Source organism: Vulpes vulpes, chromosome 12, assembly GCF_048418805.1.
Source record: "Vulpes vulpes isolate BD-2025 chromosome 12, VulVul3, whole genome shotgun sequence".
Classification (NCBI taxonomy): Eukaryota; Metazoa; Chordata; class Mammalia; order Carnivora; family Canidae; genus Vulpes; species Vulpes vulpes.
In genome coordinates this window covers 68095505-68113619 of record NC_132791.1, presented here as the reverse complement: position 1 = coordinate 68113619, position 18115 = coordinate 68095505, and the positions used below count along the sequence as shown (strand labels likewise).

Sequence of the window (18115 nt, the reverse complement as noted above, 5' to 3'; positions counted from 1 at the left end):
TTTTACTATGAGAAATATCATTGCATGTTCTACTTACAGAATACCTTCTCCGATTAAAAGTGTGATTTTATGTTATGGCATCGCCTTGGGAAGTGATGAAGAATGGGACTTTTTGTTAAATATGTACGCTAATAAAACAAAGGAAGAAGAAAGGATTCAACTTGCTTATGCAATGAGTTGCAGTAAAAACCCATGGATACTTAACAGGTGATTATGGTCAACCTATTTTCAAAATCCTGGCAGAGGAATACAATTAATAAACCAAAGGGAGAAAAATAGAACATGTGCTGATATAGCAACTAAAATAATATCCGTTTGTGCACTATTGATTTAGCACCACGTGGGATTTTAAGTCTACTTGTTGAAATTCACTTTCTACTGGATGATGTTTGTGTATTTATTTTCTGCAAATGCATTTTTGCAGATACATGGAGTACGCCATTACTGCATCTCCTTTCACTTTTAATGAAACAAATATAATTGAAGTTGTGGCAGCATCTGAAGTTGGCCGGTACATTGCAAAGGACTTTTTAGTCAACAACTGGCAAGCTGTGAGTAAAAGGTAAGAAGGAAATATGAGACCTTTCTTTCAGACAGGTCATTGGTTTGGTGCTAGAAGCTCAACCTTAGTCTCACTGGGGTCACAAAAGTCCTTTGCATTGACCAGAAAGGTGTTTCTTTTTCTTGCATTTAGTCTCATTTGTGGAAGAGAAAGTGAACCATATCCTCACTTTTGGCTTCCTGTACGAAAATGAATTTGCCTGGGATACTCACCTACCTCAGTTTCTCCAGTAAAGTCTTTTGCCTGAGATACAGAGTAGAGCAAGTCATGTTTTTCTGGTATGAGTGTATACCAGCCATTCATTTATTTTGTGAAGTAGATCACTCTATTTCAAAAGACAGCAGTGTTCATCACTATATCCGCCTGAGTGTTGTTCGTGTGTTATTTGTCAGATCCTCTTCACATATCCGAGTTCTATATTCTTGAACTTTTCTTATTTCTCACCTTTCTTTTTTAAAGATTTTATTTATTATAAATTTAAAAAGCGGGGGGGGGGGGATCCCTGGGTGGTGCAGCGGTTTGGTGCCTGCCTTTGGCCCAGGGCACGATCCTGGAGACCTGGGATCGAATCCCACGTCGGGCTCCCGGTGCATGAAGCCTGCTTCTCCCTCTGCCTGTGTCTCTGTCTCTGTCTCTCTCTCTCTCTCTCTCTGTGTGTGTGTGTGTGACTATCATAAATAAATAAATAATAAAAATTTAAAAAATTTTAAAAATATTTTATTTATTTATTCATGAGAGACACACAGAGAGAGTTACACACAGGCAAATTATAACACATTTCTTTTTTAAAAAAATATTTTTATGTATTCATGAGAGACACATAGAGAGAGGCAGAGACACAGGCAGAGGGAGAAGCAGGCTCCCTCTGGGGAGCCTGATGAAGGACTCGATCCCAGGACCACAGGATCATGCCCTGGGTCGCAAGAAGACGCTCAACCAACTGAGCTACCCAGGTGCCCACATAACACATTTCTTAAAGGAGCTACTCTCTCAACATTTTAATTCCAGAACTGCTCCTAGATTGCTCGGTAGGAAGCGCAGGAAGAGAACAGTCCAGGACGGTTGCTGAACTGAATGGCCCTGGGCATTAGGACCACAGCAGCAGGAGGACCTCCTCAGCCAGGCAGAGCCAGGCACTCAGACCTAGAAGGGGCTTCTGTTACAAACTCCAGGGAGACAGAACAGAAACAAAGAGACAACTCTGTGAGGCTGGAATCTCTAAAATTTCAGGGAACAAGGGGATCAATGTAAATAATTCTCATTCCTATCCTAACTCCCAAATTCCTAGAAGGACCGAGGAAGGAAGGTATTATATTTAATGACTTAAGCAAAAATGGAAGACACCATTTACTCCCAGGGTCTGAGGAATCTGAGGAAATTTAAGCAATTCATAAGGCCACCAGAAGCAACGAATTTAGAATGATAGATAATTTAACACTGGACATAAGGTGAATTTTCTCAATACGTGACTAGGCTAAGTGTGTTCCACTGATGAACCAGAAACACAGTACTGTACAGACGAGCTTTTATCTACATATTGTAAATTTATTATTTAAAAGCACAATTTTTTGGTGATATAAAAGAGTTTAGTAAATGTTAACAAAAGAAAAACATTCTAAGATTTTGTTCCCAGAAAGAGCCATATTCAGGGGCACCTAGGTGGCTCAGTTGGTTAAGCATCTGCCTTCGGCTGAGGTCATGATCCCAAGGTCCTGGGATCAGGCTCCGTATCAGGCTCCCTACTTAGTGAGGAGCCTGCTTCTCCCTCTGCCTCACCTTCTGCCATTCTACCTGCTTGTGCTCTTCTCTCTGTCAAATAAATAAATAAAATCTAAAATAAAAAAGAGAGAGAGAGCCATATTTGTTTTGTTTTGTTTTTGAGACTGGGGTGAGGGTGTTGGTGCATAGAGAGAGAAGGAGAGGGAGAAAGAATCTTAAGCAGGCTCCATGTTCAGTGCAGAGCCCAATGGGGCTCCATCTCATGACCCTGAAACCATGACCTGAAGCCAAGAGCAGGATGCTTAATGGACTGAGCCACCCAGGCACCCCACATATTCACATTCTTTAACATTTATATTCTAAATGTACTTGCTGTTCCAAAAGGATAACTTATTTACAAAAGGTATCTTCCAACTTTACAAGTGGTGGGACCTCATAGCAGATACTGTGTATCTATCTGCTAACTCTAGCATTTGTGAGTACTTGTAGGACATATTATTCTAGGCTTTCAGGAATATATGATTAAGTAATGCTCTGGAAAGACCAGCCATCAAGGACATGCTGTCTGATTTTTTCATGTGAATGTATATTTTACCCAACAGGGGGCTCTCAAGCAAACAGATTTAATCCTAAAAGGTGAGAAATATGAGGGACACCTGGGGGGCTCAGTGGTTGAGCATCCATCTGCCTTTGGCTCAGGGCATGATCCCAGGTCTGGGGATGGAGTTCTGCATCGGCCTTCCTACAAGGAGCCCGATTCTCCCTCTGCCTGTGTCTCTGCCTCTCTCTATGTGTCTCTCATGAATACATAAAAATATTTTTTTAAAAAAGAAATGTGTTATAATTTGCCTGAGGGCCAACTTGTAATTGCTACAAGCTGTGATATCCTCTAGTCCTTCCTTTGCACCTTTGGGCTCTGAGGAAGACAGAGGTTCACGGTTCTGAGTCAGGCTGAGTATCTAGTGGTGCCTGGCACCTAGAATGTCCTAATTCTAGAATGTACTTATTGCCATCATGGCTCAAAGTGACGTGGTGCCTCTCCCCTAGGCAAGGTGAATCCAGGCAGAACAGTAGAAGTCACTTAGAGTGTCTCAGTAACCTAAAGACTCTCAAGCCCACCTACCCCTTTTAAAATCAGAATCTGCCAAAATAAGTCAGAAAATCTGCACCTTTTGCTAACTCCCCAGGTAAGCCTGATACGGTTTAACATGAAAGCAGTTGACACCTGATTTGAAAAGTATCTAAGGCCGCATTGCTCAATACGATAACTTGTGGATATTGCAATTTAAATTGGAATTGATTAAAATTAAATAGAATTTAGAATTCAGCTCCGCTGTTGCACTAGTCCTGTTCTAAGAGCATGATGTGGCCACGCTGGACAGCTCAGGTGTAGAACATGGTCATCACTGCAGAGAGTTCAGCTGGCCGGCGCTGCTCCCACAGGTGGACCAACCCCTTTGACCACACACAGCACCCGGGCCGACCAAGCCCCCAAAATGGCTTTGGGCAGCTCATGGGAAAGACTGCTCCCAAGTTAAGTGATTTTTAGTGTGCTCTAACTTTTATTCCTCAGAAAAACCTTTCTTTTTCTGTGTTTAGAGAACAGGAACATGTTGGCAACAGTGTCTGGAAGGTCCATTGTATAATAATTTATTTATACCTGATTTTAGCCAAAGGGCGGAGAAGTGATGTGCAGTGATTTATTTCAATGATGTATGTAACTGTATTAAATGGATTAAATTCTCCATTTTTTTTGACTCAAAATGGGTCTTTTAAACCTCAAGAAGCTCCTAGAATTATAGATGTATGAATTTTTTAAAAGATTTTATTTATTCATGAGAGACACAGGGGCAGAGACCTAGGCAGAGGAAGGAGAAGCAGGCTCACCGTGGGGAGCCCGATGTGGGGCTCAATCCCAGGACTCCGGGATCATGCCTTGAGCCAAAGGCAGATACTCAACCACTGAGCCACCCAGGTATCCCGATGTATGAACTTTTAATCATGGCTTGAATATTTTAATCCCTCATCAACAAGATGCTGTGCTCATAAAATAGATGCCTATTTATAGCAAATTCATCTCAGTTCACTCCTCTCATACATTCTACAAAAAGTCTTTCAGACTCAAATAGGTTTGCTTTCTACATCTAATACATTTATTTTCATTTACTTTCTGTTCATTTATTTAATAGCAATTGTATTATTGATCAGTCTTGCTGAAGTTTGCAAATGATTGTTTGAATGAACAGTGATAATACATATGGATTGTTAGAAGGAAATAAAAGTTCAGGTTAATAATTAAAATGTTATATATACTAAAGATGGCACAAGAATGTTTACCTAATTTGTTGTACATCAGAACATTTGAATCATCACTTATGTAAACAGTTATATTTGACATGAAAGCTAACATGTTACCAGTCTTCATATAATAAAGACAAGGGCAGCCCAGGTGGCTCAGAGGTTTAGCGCCACCTTCAGCCCAGGGCCTGATCCTGGAGACCTGGGATCGAGTCCCACATCGGGCTCCCTGCATGGAGCCTGCTTCTCCCTCTGCCTGTGTCTCTGCCTCTCTCTCTCTCTCTCTCTCTCTCTCTGTCTCTCATGAATAAATAAATAAAATATTTTTTACAATCGGAGAAGGACAAACAGTGTATGTTCTCATTCATTTGGGGGAATATAAATAATAGTGAAGGGATCCCTGGGTGGCGCAGCAGTTTGGCGCCTGCCTTTGGCCCAGGGCGCGATCCTGGAGACCCGGGATCGAATCCCACGTCGGGCTCCCGGTGCATGGAGCCTGTTTCTCCCTCTGCCTGTGTCTCTGCCTCTCTCTCTTTCTCTCTGTATGACTATCATAAATAAATAAAAATTTAAAAAAAAAAAACTTTAAAAAAAAAAAATAAATAAATAAATAAATAATAGTGAAAGGGAATATAAAGGAAGGGAAAAGTAATGTGTGGGAAATATCAGGAAGGGAGACAGAACATAAAGACTCCTAACTCTGGGAAACGAACTAGGGGTGGTGGAAGGGGAGGAGGGCGGGGAGTGGGGGAGAATGGGTGACGGGCACTGAGGGGGACACTTGATGGGATGAGCACTGGGTGTTTTTCTGTATGTTGGTAAATTGAACACCAATAAAAATTAATTTAAAAAAAATAAAAATAAAAAATAAAATATTTTTTAAAGAAAGACAAAATGAAAGGATGAATACACGAATGCCTCTGACAAATTAACTTTTATGTTAATTACTTGAAAAGGACTTTTCTGAACTTCCTGAAATGTGACTGATTACTAGCCAGTTAGTTATGAATTCAGTGTTTTTCCAGTATGTTCCACTGAGCATTATTCATGGAACATGCTGAGAAGCCTTGTGTGAACAAGAAAGACAGCAACCCCATCAGTTGGGAACTGTGTTAACCTTTACTTTTTGCAAACTCATAATATATGCTAGCCTCAAAGAGATCCCAAGGAGCCCTGCAGAAGAAAATCTAGAGTTTTCCGTGCCCCTTTTCCTATATCTTATAGCCATAATCCTGCTACTTACCGTATATGTAATGTAAACAGGGTGTCACTTTGCCAGGAGATCACTTGTTCTGGGAGAGAAACATATGAAAAACTGAATTCTCCAACACTCTCATCTGGAATGTTACTAGAACAACTGTTTATTATTGGCCTCTTAGTTAACATTTTGGCTTTGGTTTGTTTTTGTATATAATGAAATGTGTTACATTTGATCAATTCCAAGGTTCTTTCTTACAATAAAATGTTCTAGTTTTCCCGGGCCAAGGTCTGGTTAGTTTAAGCTCTTGTCAGGGATATAAGGTGATGAGGACGTGGGATCTGATAAATGCTGTCGGGAAGAGCTGGAGAAGGTTTGGGGAGCCAAAGAGGAGAATGGGATTTGAGTGGGATCTGAACAAGCAGTTGAAAAAAATTATCTTTCACATGGAGGAGAGGACACCAAGAAATGTCTGGGGGCAGGACCCAGCATCTGCCTTGGGGGGACTGGTCACAGGACATGGCTGGAACTCAGGGCTCTGGACTGGACAAGAGAGGGCTGGTCAAGTGTTAAGGTGAGGGCGCTGCCCACAGCAGATCAGGAACATCTGCTCCCCTCACCCAGGCCCCCAATTCTTCCAAGGAAGTCTAATCTGAAGCTATATTTGAGAATATTTGTATTTAAAACAACTTTGGTTTGGTTCTGCCCCTCACTCTCATGTTCAGAGTACTGTGCTGGTTGCTGTGGGGGTTAATCATTGGGCCAAAGATGGTCTTTTGAGCCCTGATCTCAGTGAGTGAACCTCCAGTGACCAATAAAGACATCTTGCAGGTTAGAGAAAATGCATCTGGACATGCATCTGTGGCTAGGTCTCATGGAAGAATGTGTGGGTGGAGATGAAGAATAGAATTTGTATGAGTTGTTACTTACTGTATGTAGGCAGGAGAAACAGTGTTTGTGCCCTATCATTCTCATCAAGTGTTTTTGGCTTTCTTAAAAGTAATGTAGGCCTCACAGCCTCCAGGAAAACCCTAGTTTTATTAGAATATAGAATATAAGGGTATGATCAGGTTCAAATTCAACTGACCCAAAAGGAATTTTACTGCCTTTTTCACCAAACACTTGATTTCTTCTTCAAATGCTGTTACATTGGCTAAAGTCCTTAGTATGAAAGCTTACACCATTCCCACTTCCATTCTCTTGTGTTTCATGATGGGGAACACAGAGCCGAATGGAGAAATAGGTGCATAAGCAAATGGAGAGAAGTCAGGTGTTATGGAGAGGTGCACCCAAGCTCTGAACAGCCCATGCCCACCACCTGTCACTGGATCTGCCTGGATACTTTGGTGTTCCCATGCCTGCCTACTGGCCATGTTTGCCACAGGAAATCAAATGTGGCAGGGGAAGGAATAGGAAGGGAGGAGAAATTCGAGAAAGGAGAGAGACAGAAGGTGAGCCAGATGAGAGTAGCCCAAATTCCTGTGCCCACACTAGCGTGGAATGTTACCAATTTTTTAAAACAGTAACTCTACTGATGCAGGTTGGCTCTGGTCTTTGTATTAATTAGCCTGTATCTGACCACTGGCAGGATAAACTGTTTGGAATGTATCTATTTTTGTTCAGTAATATTTCGGTGATTGCTGTCTCAACCAGAGGGGCAGATCTTCTCTGTCTCAAAAATACCTCCTCAAGAGGAGGTGCTTGGGTGGCTTAGTTGGTTAAGAGTCTGACTCTTGATTTTGGCTGAGATCATGATCTTACGGTCCTGGGATCGAGCCTCACATGGGGCTCTGTGTTGAGCTTGGAGCTGCTTGGGATTCTCTCTCTCCCTCTGCCTATCCCCTCACCCCCTACACATGTGCTCATGCTCTCTCTCTCTCTTATTAATAAATATGTCTTAAAAAAAAAAAAACCCTCCTCTTGAAACTTGAGAGAACAGGAAGGGACAGTGTGCCAGAAACTCTGGTAGGTGTTTCAATACACAGCATCTCCTTTCCTCTCCAGAACAATGCGTCTCACTGTATGTTAGTCTTGTCTTTCCAAGTTACGAGTTGTCCAAGGTCACTTCAAACCCAGATCTGCCTTTCAGGGTAGTGTTCCTCTTCTGCCTGGTAGAAAATCACACATTTGGGCCTTAGGTATTTTCTACTTTTTTTTTCCTTTCAAATTTTGCCAGATTTCTTGAGTTGTTTCACACTTTTAATACCTGGCCAATAAAAATGGGGAGCTAAGGAGTAGCTCTTTCCCTATAGAAAGGAGTTCTCTTGGGGATCCCTGGGTGGCGCAGCAGTTTGGCGCCTGCCTTTGGCCCAGGGCGCCATCGTGGAGACCCGGGATCGAATCCCACGCCGGGCTCCCGGTGCACGGAGCCTGCTTCTCCCTCTGCCTATGTGTCTGCCTCTCTCTCTCTCTCTCTCTCTCTCTCTGTGTGACTATCATAAATCAATAAAAAAAAAATAAAAAAAAAAAGAAAGGAGTCCTCTTTCCCTATAGAAACAAGTGTGTTTATATGGAGACTCTCTCTTGTCCTTTGCTTTGCTCAACTAGAAACAGCTCACGTTAGAGCTCAGAACTTAAAAGAGAATAAAAGCACTGTTTTCTCTCACCTTTGTTTGGATTATGCCAGCATTGACTCTTGTGATTTTTTAATTTCAAGGATACATTTTGCAAGTAAGTCAATTGTGTGTAAAAAAAAAATAGTGTGTATTAACTATCAATAATCAATAGAACAGAGTGGCAGTGCAATCCATTCTTGTTCTGTCCAGAACATTAATGCTGTTTTAATTTTCTTTCTTCTTTAATGCATCCAAAAGTCTTTATTTACCTTTTTAACCACAGCAACGCTTTGGGCAGGTATGTATCTGGTGTTTTTCCATAACAGTGTTTCATGGTTTTTTTCTGGATGATCCTTGTTGGATATTAAGGACACTAAGCTGGAGGGGACGTTTCAGTCCCTATGCCTCTTTGAGGGAGGAGAAGTAGAGCTAGAACACTTAGCACTTCAGTGATCACCAACATTTTGAGAATATTCAAAGACATGGATCTTCTCTCCAAAAAGTATATACAAATACAAAATTTAAGCTTTCAGAGTAGGTTAGCCAGAGTTTCTGAAACTGATCCCATAATAATTAGTTTTTTAAGGGGCATAATTTGCATATGTACTTAACCAATATAAGTGGTCTTAGTTTGAGGTACATGACATCTATTTTAACCACCTCATTTGAAAAGATAAAAACAGTTGTTTTTAAGAAGAGCTTTTTATATTTAAATAAAGCTTTCAGAACTATGTGTACACAAATTGATATTAAACTGTATAAATATTTCCTTATGACTGATAAAATTTTCTAGATAATAGATTTCCTGTTAAATTGTGAAGCTAAACTAGTTCGTACATGATTCTGCTTACATTTGTGAGATAGCAGTCAATGGGGGCTGTGCACTTAGCATTTACCTGCTATATAAAGTATAGCTTTATCTTGCAAAACTTTTTCTGCTCCTGATTAGCATCTTGTTGCTTTGCAGGTATGGAACACAGTCACTGGTTACTCTAATGTATATAATAGGGAGAACCATAAGTACAGATTTACAGATCACAGAGGTAAGTACTGAGGATATTGTGAATTATAATGATAATTTAGAAGCCATTTTTAATGTAATTTGGAGTTGCTGAAATTAAAAACAACAAGCTTATTTGAATTATTATATTCCGTGCTCCTGTTGGTGTTATTTTCACTGTGAGCAGGAAATGGTTTTTCATTCTATTCCCAGCCCTTATCTTGCTGCCAGTCCTTGCCCTGCTGTCAAAGCTTCAGTAACTCATCTGAATTTTTAGAAGACATTTTAAATCTTTTCATTATAACCTGGCCCCTGTCTGCTTCTCTGGCTTCATCTTTTGCCTGCCTCACCACTGAGTGTAGGAGGACATGAGAGACACTCCCAAATACTTTTCCTCTTATAGATTTTCCTAAATTGTCGTGTTGTTTCACGTTTTCCAGGTTTTGGAAACACTCTGCCTTCTGATTTGGGTGACTTCACCATGCCTGTCCTTGGCTGTCCAAGTTATCCTTTAAGACCCTGCTTCCAACCACCTATTCTAGGAATCTTTCAATTAACTGATTTACACCCTCTCCTCCTGCATGCTCCCTGATCTCCTGTGAATACCTATATCATGGGTGTGTAATGTGTCTACTGCCTGAGGCTATCCTGAGCAACCTGAGGAGGGAAACCATGTTTTAGTCATACCTATATTCTAGAAACTAACAAGGGGCTTGCTATTTCTTTTACTTTTTTTAAGATTTTATTTTTAAAGTCATTTCTACACCCAGTGTGGGGCTCCAAATCACAAACCGTGAGATTGAGAGTCGCGCAGCCAACTGGGCCAGCCAGGCACCCCCAGAGCTTGCCATTTCTAGGCTCTGCTTTCTCCTGGGGTGAATTTCTTCTTAGGCTGGCTTTTTCCACGGGAGGTAAACGTGGCTCCAGGCTTATGTCATCCTCAGTGCCCTCAGTTGCAGAAGGAAGAGTCCTTGCTCACCCAAGTTCAAGTCCCAGCCCTGTGGAATGACTCTGGTTGTGGTCCTACTTGGGTCACTTGTATCACTGTGGTGGGAGTGGATCACATGCCCACTCTGGAGCCAGCCCCACCCAAACCACAGGCCCTGAGATAGGGGAGGAGTAGTTTTGGAAAGAAAAAGGGGATCCTTTCCTTTCACCAGAAAGCAAGCTAAAGGGCCAAAAAAAAATATATATCTATTAAACACAACCTCTCTACACTTAGTAGCATAGATAAAATGAGACAGATTTACACCAACAAACACTGGCAAACACTTGAGCAACCAGAACTCTCTTTTTCTGCTGCTGGGTGAGAAGGTACATGGTACATGGTACAACTACTCTGGAAAATAGACGGTGTTTTAAAATGTTATTTAGACACATATGACCTAACCATTCTATTTTTAGGTTTTTACTCAAGAGGAATTAAAACTATATCCATGCAAAGACGTGTACATGAAGGTTCACAGCAGCTTTATTCACATTAGCCAAAATCTGGAAACCATCCAAACATCCATCAATAGGTGAATAGATAAGGAAAATGTTATAATATATCCACACCAGGGAATACTATCCCACAATTTAAAAAAAAGAATTTGTGTAATAACATGGATATATCTCAAGATGATTATGCTGAGATAAAAAAAAACCAGGTACATTCTAGGAAATGCCAGATATCATCTCTAGTGACAAAAGGCAGCTTGGTGATTGCCTGGGATAGAGGAAGAGCTGGATTGCGAAGGAATCTGTGGATGGTGGAAGTGTACTTTACTGTATCTTGACCGTGGCTATGTGTTTCACGGGTGTATACAGTGATCACAATTCACTCACTTGTACACTTCAAGAGAATTCAGTTTTTTGTCCATCAATTTCATCTCAGTTGATTTCAGTAAATGTTTTTGAAAAAAATGCATGAGTGCAAATTAAACATGTGGCCCAGAACTATATTAATACAAACCAGAAAGGGCCTGTGTAAATAAGACAGAAAAATCAATTGCTTCTTGGCCTTTTGGCTGAGATCAGGTGTGGTATCTGTTCTTAACAGCTTAATATCTAATACATTCTCCATCCAATAATATATTACATGGCTTTTTGGAGCAGGGAGATGGAATGGGAGCTTGCTCCATCCACTTCACAAATCAACCTGGTTTAAAAAAAAAAAAAGAAAAGGAAAGGAAAATCAACTCCTCTGCCCCAGCAAATAAAACAAAAAACATGTAGGTCACAGAGTTCTGAAGTTTGATCCTGAGCCAAAATAAAAAAGAGAGAAGCAGTCAGCTATGTAGTTATTATTATGAGAGAGAAAGAATCAGTAATTCCTAAAGGAATTATCTCTGTGTGGGTTTTGGCCTGCTTGAGATTGAGCTGCAGGGACCTGATTTATCAGGGATTCCGTGGACAGGAGAGTGAAGGGCATACCCAAACATGCCCGAAGGAAGGAAAGCTCCAGAACTGAGGCTGAGTTTGTGTTGGCATTTTCTGAAGAGCATCAGGTCATCTCTGTGTTTACAGAACCTGGTGAGCTGTTTTTGTTGTTTAATGAATGAACGAGGTGCATAAAAATTTAGCAGTCCCCAAAGTTCCAAAAAACTCTATAATCACTGATAGTTTCTTTTTTTAAAATAATGTAAAAATATGTTTAGCAGTGGTGGCATTTTTGCCATTTTGAAAACAAGTAAATTAGCTACTATGAATATCCTTGTCAAAAACTTTTTAATCACCAAGAATCCTGCCATGATCTATATGTTCACGTGATCATATCGAAAATAATTATTAAAAAGAAAATGAAAAGTTACATTAGTCCTTTCTGCCTCTAGAGCAGCACGGAGACTATACACTCTCTGCAGCTCTTGCTTGGGTCTGCGTACTCCCTGGGCTGGAGCCTGGCCTCACGCTCTCCAGCACACACAAAGCTCCACCGACCATCCCACAAACCCCAAATCCCCTCCCACACACCTGCACTGTAGAGGGCTGTGGGTGGGAGGCTCCCACTGCAGGCAGATGTGGGCAGGTGTGGGAGAGGGCTGGAGACTGGTTCCTGGTTCCTTAGCCTACTCTGTCCTGGAAACTTACTTTTCTTTTACATGGTAATTAGGTTAGATGGCCCTATTACTTCTCAATTTCAAGTACATTAGGGTTTAAGTGACATTTTGTGAGCTGGTATAGGTACACTGTCATCTCATGTTCTAAATTCTAATCCAGGAAAATTGTGGTTTCCTCAAAAAGTTAAAAATAAAACTACCTTATGGTCCAGCCATTGCACTACTAGACACTTACCCAAAGGATAAAAGAAATACAGATCCGAAGGGTACATGCACCCCAATGTTTATAACAGCATTATTAACAATAGCCAAACTGTGGGAAGAGCCCAAATGTCCACTGACTGATGAATGGATAAAAGAGGTGGTGTGTGTGTGTGTGTGTGTGTGTGTGTGTGTGTGTGTGATGGAATATTACTCAGCCATCAAAAAGAATGAAATCTTGCCATTTGCGACCACATGAATGGAGCCAGAGTGTATTATGCTAAGCGAAATAAGTTAGAGAACAACACTTATGGTATGATTTCACTCATGTGGACTTTAAGAAAGAAAATAGATGAACATATGGTAAGGGAAAAAAAAGAGAGGAAAGTAAATCGTGAGAGACTCTTAACAATAGAGAACAAACTGAGGGTTGATGGCGGGAGGTGTGTGGGGGATGGGCTAGATGGGGGATGGGCATTAAGGAAGGCTCCTGTTACGATGAACACCAGGTGTTAAATCTACAAGATGAATCACTAAATTCTACTCCTGAAACCAATATTACAGTATATGTTAACTAACTAGAATTTAAATAAAAAGTTGAAAGAAAAAAATAAGTTCTAATCCAATGACATAGAAATAGATTTTTTAGATTATGACTTATTAGTTCATTGGGGTCTGGCTTATACATAATATTGTGCCAGATGTTCCCATAACTAAATGCTTGAGGTGAATCAGTGAAGGAATCTAGCCGGTGGGCGAACCCACTATCTAAATGTTCTTAAATAAAGGATCACACTTGTAAAAGCACAGATGTTATGTGCCACTTTTGAGCTTTGGCAGTTGCAAAGCTTCTTGCCAGATAAGAGACAGTCTCACTGCGTCTCTGTCCACAAATCTTGCGTAATATCCAACAGGCATTCCCTAGGCCATTACCGGGCACCTACTCTGTGCCTGGGGGGCAGAGCAGGGAATAAAACAGGTGCGGTTCCCACTCCCTGTGGCTTCCGGTCTGCGACTGATTCTTCAGGTTGGTGTGGTCGCAGCACTTGTTCTCAGCCACGGTCTCCTCGGGGCACACAGCCCGGGAGGGCGCCTTCCTCCCGCTCCGGCTGCCGGCCCCGGGCAGAAGCCTGTTGCTGCTCAGCCTGACCTTGCCTTACTTTGCCTCAGTGAGACGTGAGCGTGCACTGACCCACCGTCCCTTGGTGCTTTCAGCTGCAGCAGTTTTTCAGCAACATGTTGGAGGAGCACCAGAGGCTCACAGTCCATGCCAAATTACAGACAATAAAGAACAAAAATCTGGAGAACAAAATGCGAAATGCCAGGATGACGGCATGGCTTCGGAAAAACACATAACCCAGTGGCCACTTCCGGCGCCCCCCTGCCTGCTCTAATGGGTTTTGCTCACACTTTTGTCTCTCAATACTTAGTGAGTCTGGAAAACCGCATGTTTTGTTATTTGTGTGTCAATCGCTTTTGCTCCGGGGAATATTTCCTGTTCTTCCCCTGCTGTCACATTTGGCCCTGAGACTCTGCAGCCGCCCAGGATTTACCAACCCTGCTGTATTTCTGGGGGAAATTTCACTTCTTGTTGGGCTAGGAAACCAGAGTTGACTTGAAGTGCCTCATAAAAACAAATTCACCTTAGAAAGTCTTGCTTATTCTGTTGTGAAAGGCAGTGGAATATTAAATCATTGGTTAACTGAGCACAGTCTATGCTGAGGGAAATGCAGATTTGCAACACCCTGGGGTTTATGTAGGGCAATATTTGAAAGCATAATGAGCAAACAACACCACAGTGTAAAGAAACAGAAGCCAGAAAAACAATACGCACTAGAACATAGAAAAGCCAGGGAAACCCACTTTTACAAAGAAGGAACAGATGATTTTATGAGCCCTGTGAAGTGCCTGCAGGGCCAGAAATGCGTTGTCTGCCCATGTCTCTCTCCTCGCAGTGCCTGTCACACTGCGCCCTGCTTTCCAGGCTCCTGAACCTGAGGGTGTCACACAAAGAGCCAGAATGGCAGGATCCACAGAGCGCCCTTCGGATGGGATGACAGGCGGGCTCTGCCCAGAAGCTCAGGCTGCGTCCCCAACTGTGGCCCAGGCACTCATTTGGGCACAAGTTGATGCCCCAAAATAATGATGTCAAGAGACAGCAGCAATTAGGCACTGATCTTCAGTGCAAAAGGAAGTAGTCAAATAAAGAGAACTAAAAGGCTCACCAAAGCAGAATCTTTACGGCTTTGCACTCAGGGGACCAGTGGGAAATATGGTTTCAATTGACCAAATGGAACTGGCTTGTAGGTGGGACAACTCCAGACACGGTCCCCAGTTTACAGTTCGTGGAATTGACTTCGTTCTGTTACACCGGATTAAATCAGGATGGCTAAGGCCAATCACCCTACTCTCAACTTTGTGTGTGTTTGATTTAATTCTGTGTTTTGCTTTGGCTTTTGTTTTTGTAGAGGAGGCAGTAAAGCTTCAGATCTTCGATCTACCTCAGAGTGATGTAAAGATTTAAGAGCTGTGTTAGCTAAAAGGCTTTAAATACATTGCATAAACTCAAGGCAATGTGATCTAAAGTGTTTCCCTCTCTCTCGTGTCAGTTGATGCAGCCACAAATGAAAACGCAAGATGAGAGTTTGCTTTTGTAATCACTTCAGGAGAAGCTGCTCTCTGAATGAGCAGGAGGCCACTGAGTTGTGGCCCTGAAAACCAACCAAAGCCCCACCTCCTCCGACTCAACCATGGGTCATAGGTCAGAGAGCATTTTCTTTTTATTTAGAAATGTAAAAACCTAAACAATAAAAATATCACCATGTGTATTGTTATGTGTGAGGTATGTTCTGGTGCTTTCTAGAACATTCATTCTGTTTCCTATATGTCCTTCAATTGCAGTCTCAAGTTACCATAACCATGCCACGCATCTTTTCTCTTGCTTTGCTCTTTCTCCTCCTCCACTCCCTTCTTGTCTCCCTTGGGCTCTCTTCTCCCTTTCCATGGGGTAACCTCTGCCTGCCTTCTGCCTGAAGTCTTGTCACCCTGCTGTGCTGTCGATCCAAGTGCACTCGGAGGCTCTGACACTGGTCACCGGGTGTGGGTGATGCCACTACTGCCTGAGCCCACCAGAGGAGCCCCTAGGCTTGGTGCTCCAGGCCATCTATTGGAAATAAAAATCTGGTTACATCTTAGCTTCTGTAGTAACTAAGCCACGCTGAAAGTGTTTATCAAATGCCAAAATATTTGATTAATAGTTTTTCCTCTAGGGATCCCTGGGTGGCGCAGCGGTTTGGTGCCTGCCTTTGGCCCAGGGCGCGATCCTGGAGACCCGGGATCGAATCCCACGTCGGGCTCCCGGTGCATGGAGCCTGCTTCTCCCTCTGCCTGTGTCTCTGCCTCTCTCTCTCTCTCTCTCTCTCTCTCTGTGACTATAATACATAAATAATAAATAAAAATTAAAAAAAAAGTTTTTCCTCTAAATATGAAAAAGAATACTAAATAATGTACTTTTTCTCTTAGACGAATGAAGCTGGTTATTCCAGACAGGCATTACATTTTATTAAATTGTGCTTGGACTTAGTATAAAATGAAGTAATTATTGATTGATTACTATGATAACAATAAGTCAGGGAGCATAACTGATACAGATTTGTGTAAATGGTATAAATGCACTCTGACTATAAAACAATTTCTCTGACCCATCCAGTGTACCCAGTTTGCTTTACACTGTTTGCTCTAGAAAAAAGTTAACAAGATGCATAGGGCCACCTGGGTGGCTCAACGGTTGAGCATCTGTCTGCCTTCGGCTCAAGGTGTGACCCCAGGGTCCTGGGATTGAGTCCTGCATTGGGTTCCCCACAGGGAGCCTGCTTCTCCCTCCACCTGTGTCTCTGCCTCTCTGTGTGTGTCTCACGAATAAATAAATAAATAAAATCTTTTTTTAAAAAAAAGAAAAAAAAAAGGAAGAGCTGGGGTGAGCCAAGGAGGAGTCTATGCAGTGGGGAGCAGTTTGGTGCAGGATGGCAGAGCCAAAGAAAGTGTTTGGATAACCAAACAGGGATGTTTCCTATCTAAGTGTAACACAACTGTCACCGTTGGAAAATTAATACATGACAAGGGGTGAATAGAGCATCAAGGGAGAACTTCCTCTTAAGGATTTGGGAAAAAGGGGATCCCTGGGTGGCTCAGTGGTTTGGCACCTGCCTTTGGCCCAGGGCGTGATTCTGGAGTCCCGGGATCATGTCCCACATCAGGCTCCTGGCATGGAGCCTGCTTCTCCTTCCTCCTGTGTCTCTGCCTCTCTCTCTCTTTCTCTCTCTCTCTCTCTCTCTCTCTCGGTCTATCATAAATAAATAAATCTGTAAAAAAAAAAGGATTTGGGAAAAATATATTTTTCTTGTAATTTCAACTTTTCTACCAATGTGTGATTAAATAAACTAAATTTAAAAATAAACACAAGAATCTTTCTTTTAAATCAAAACTGCAACATATTTTTCTTTCAAACCATTTTTTCATTCAAATTTGGTAATAGCCAGAGTCCGACAGCTTATCTGCTAAGCATTTCAACAAGCACAAACTGAAAACATAAGTTGGCCCAAAGCTTAGTGTCTTGTTTCAGCCAGTATTTTCCATCTTAAAACCAGAGGGAGTGGGGCTCCTGGGTGGCTCAGTCGGTGAAGCATCTGCCTCCAGCTCAGGTCATGATCCTGAGTTTTGGGATGGAGCCCCACGCTGGGCCTGCTCAGTGGGGAGCCTGCTTCTCCCTCTCCCTCTGCACCTTCCCCCTCCTCCCAGCTTGTGCTCTTGTGCTCTGTCTCTCTCTCAAATGAATTTTTTTTTCAAATGAATTTTTTAAAAAAATGTATTTTAAGAACTTAAAATACAAAGAAAATCATTACTCAAAATGAAAACTATATAAATGTAAAATAAATGTAAATACTAAATTTTCAAATACAGTTTATTTGAAACTTGTATGTTGTCAGGTTGGATCCGGTTGGTAGTGAAATGAAAGAGAGAGGCCGGCAAAGGTGCGTGGAGGCGGGAGGCGGGAGGCGGGAGGCGGGAGGCGGGAGGCGGGAGGCGGGAGGCGGGAGGCGGGAGGCGGGAGGCGGGCTTCTGCAGGACGGGCTCGGGCTCGGGCTCGGGCTCCGCGGCCGCAGGGGAGAGGACGCGGACAGGACGGGGAAGTCCGCCCTAAGGGGGTGGAGGGGAAGGGGTAGGGGTTGTGTCCGCACGGGGGATAGGTATTAGGCACCTTACGGGTGGAATCGCTGTGGCGCCGTAGCTGCCCACGCCCCAATACGCGGTCTGGGTGCGGTGCGGTCCGGGTTCCCGCGCAGGTCCTCCCTCCCCTGACGACGTGGCCGGGGAGTCCCGAGGCGAGGGCGACGAGGTGGAGGGTCCGATCCACCTTGGTGGATCCTCCGGATGCCCCTTCATCCTGCGGGCCCAGCTTTCCGATCCTCTCGGTACAGGGCGTCCGTCCAGATCTGGCTACTTCCTGCCGAGTAGGGGCGCCTGGGGTCCCTCGGCAGTGGGCAA

At 42.7% G+C, this 18115-nt stretch overlaps 1 protein-coding gene and 1 pseudogene across 1 annotated transcript in view; both read left to right on the top strand.

Annotated features, from left to right (window-relative positions):
- The window catches only part of LVRN (laeverin), a 70237-nt gene extending 52877 nt beyond the window's left edge, over positions 1–17360 (top strand). Inside the window, exons 17-20 of the mRNA XM_026015398.2 lie at positions 40–207; positions 425–562; positions 9300–9375; positions 13787–17360. Of these exons, the coding sequence (XP_025871183.2) occupies positions 40–207; positions 425–562; positions 9300–9375; positions 13787–13927 (523 nt within the window). The 3' untranslated portion in view covers positions 13928–17360. The remainder of the gene's footprint in view (positions 1–39; positions 208–424; positions 563–9299; positions 9376–13786) is intronic.
- Positions 11322–11486, top strand: LOC112932484 (U2 spliceosomal RNA; annotated as a pseudogene).
- Positions 17361–18115: the final 755 nt, after the last annotated feature.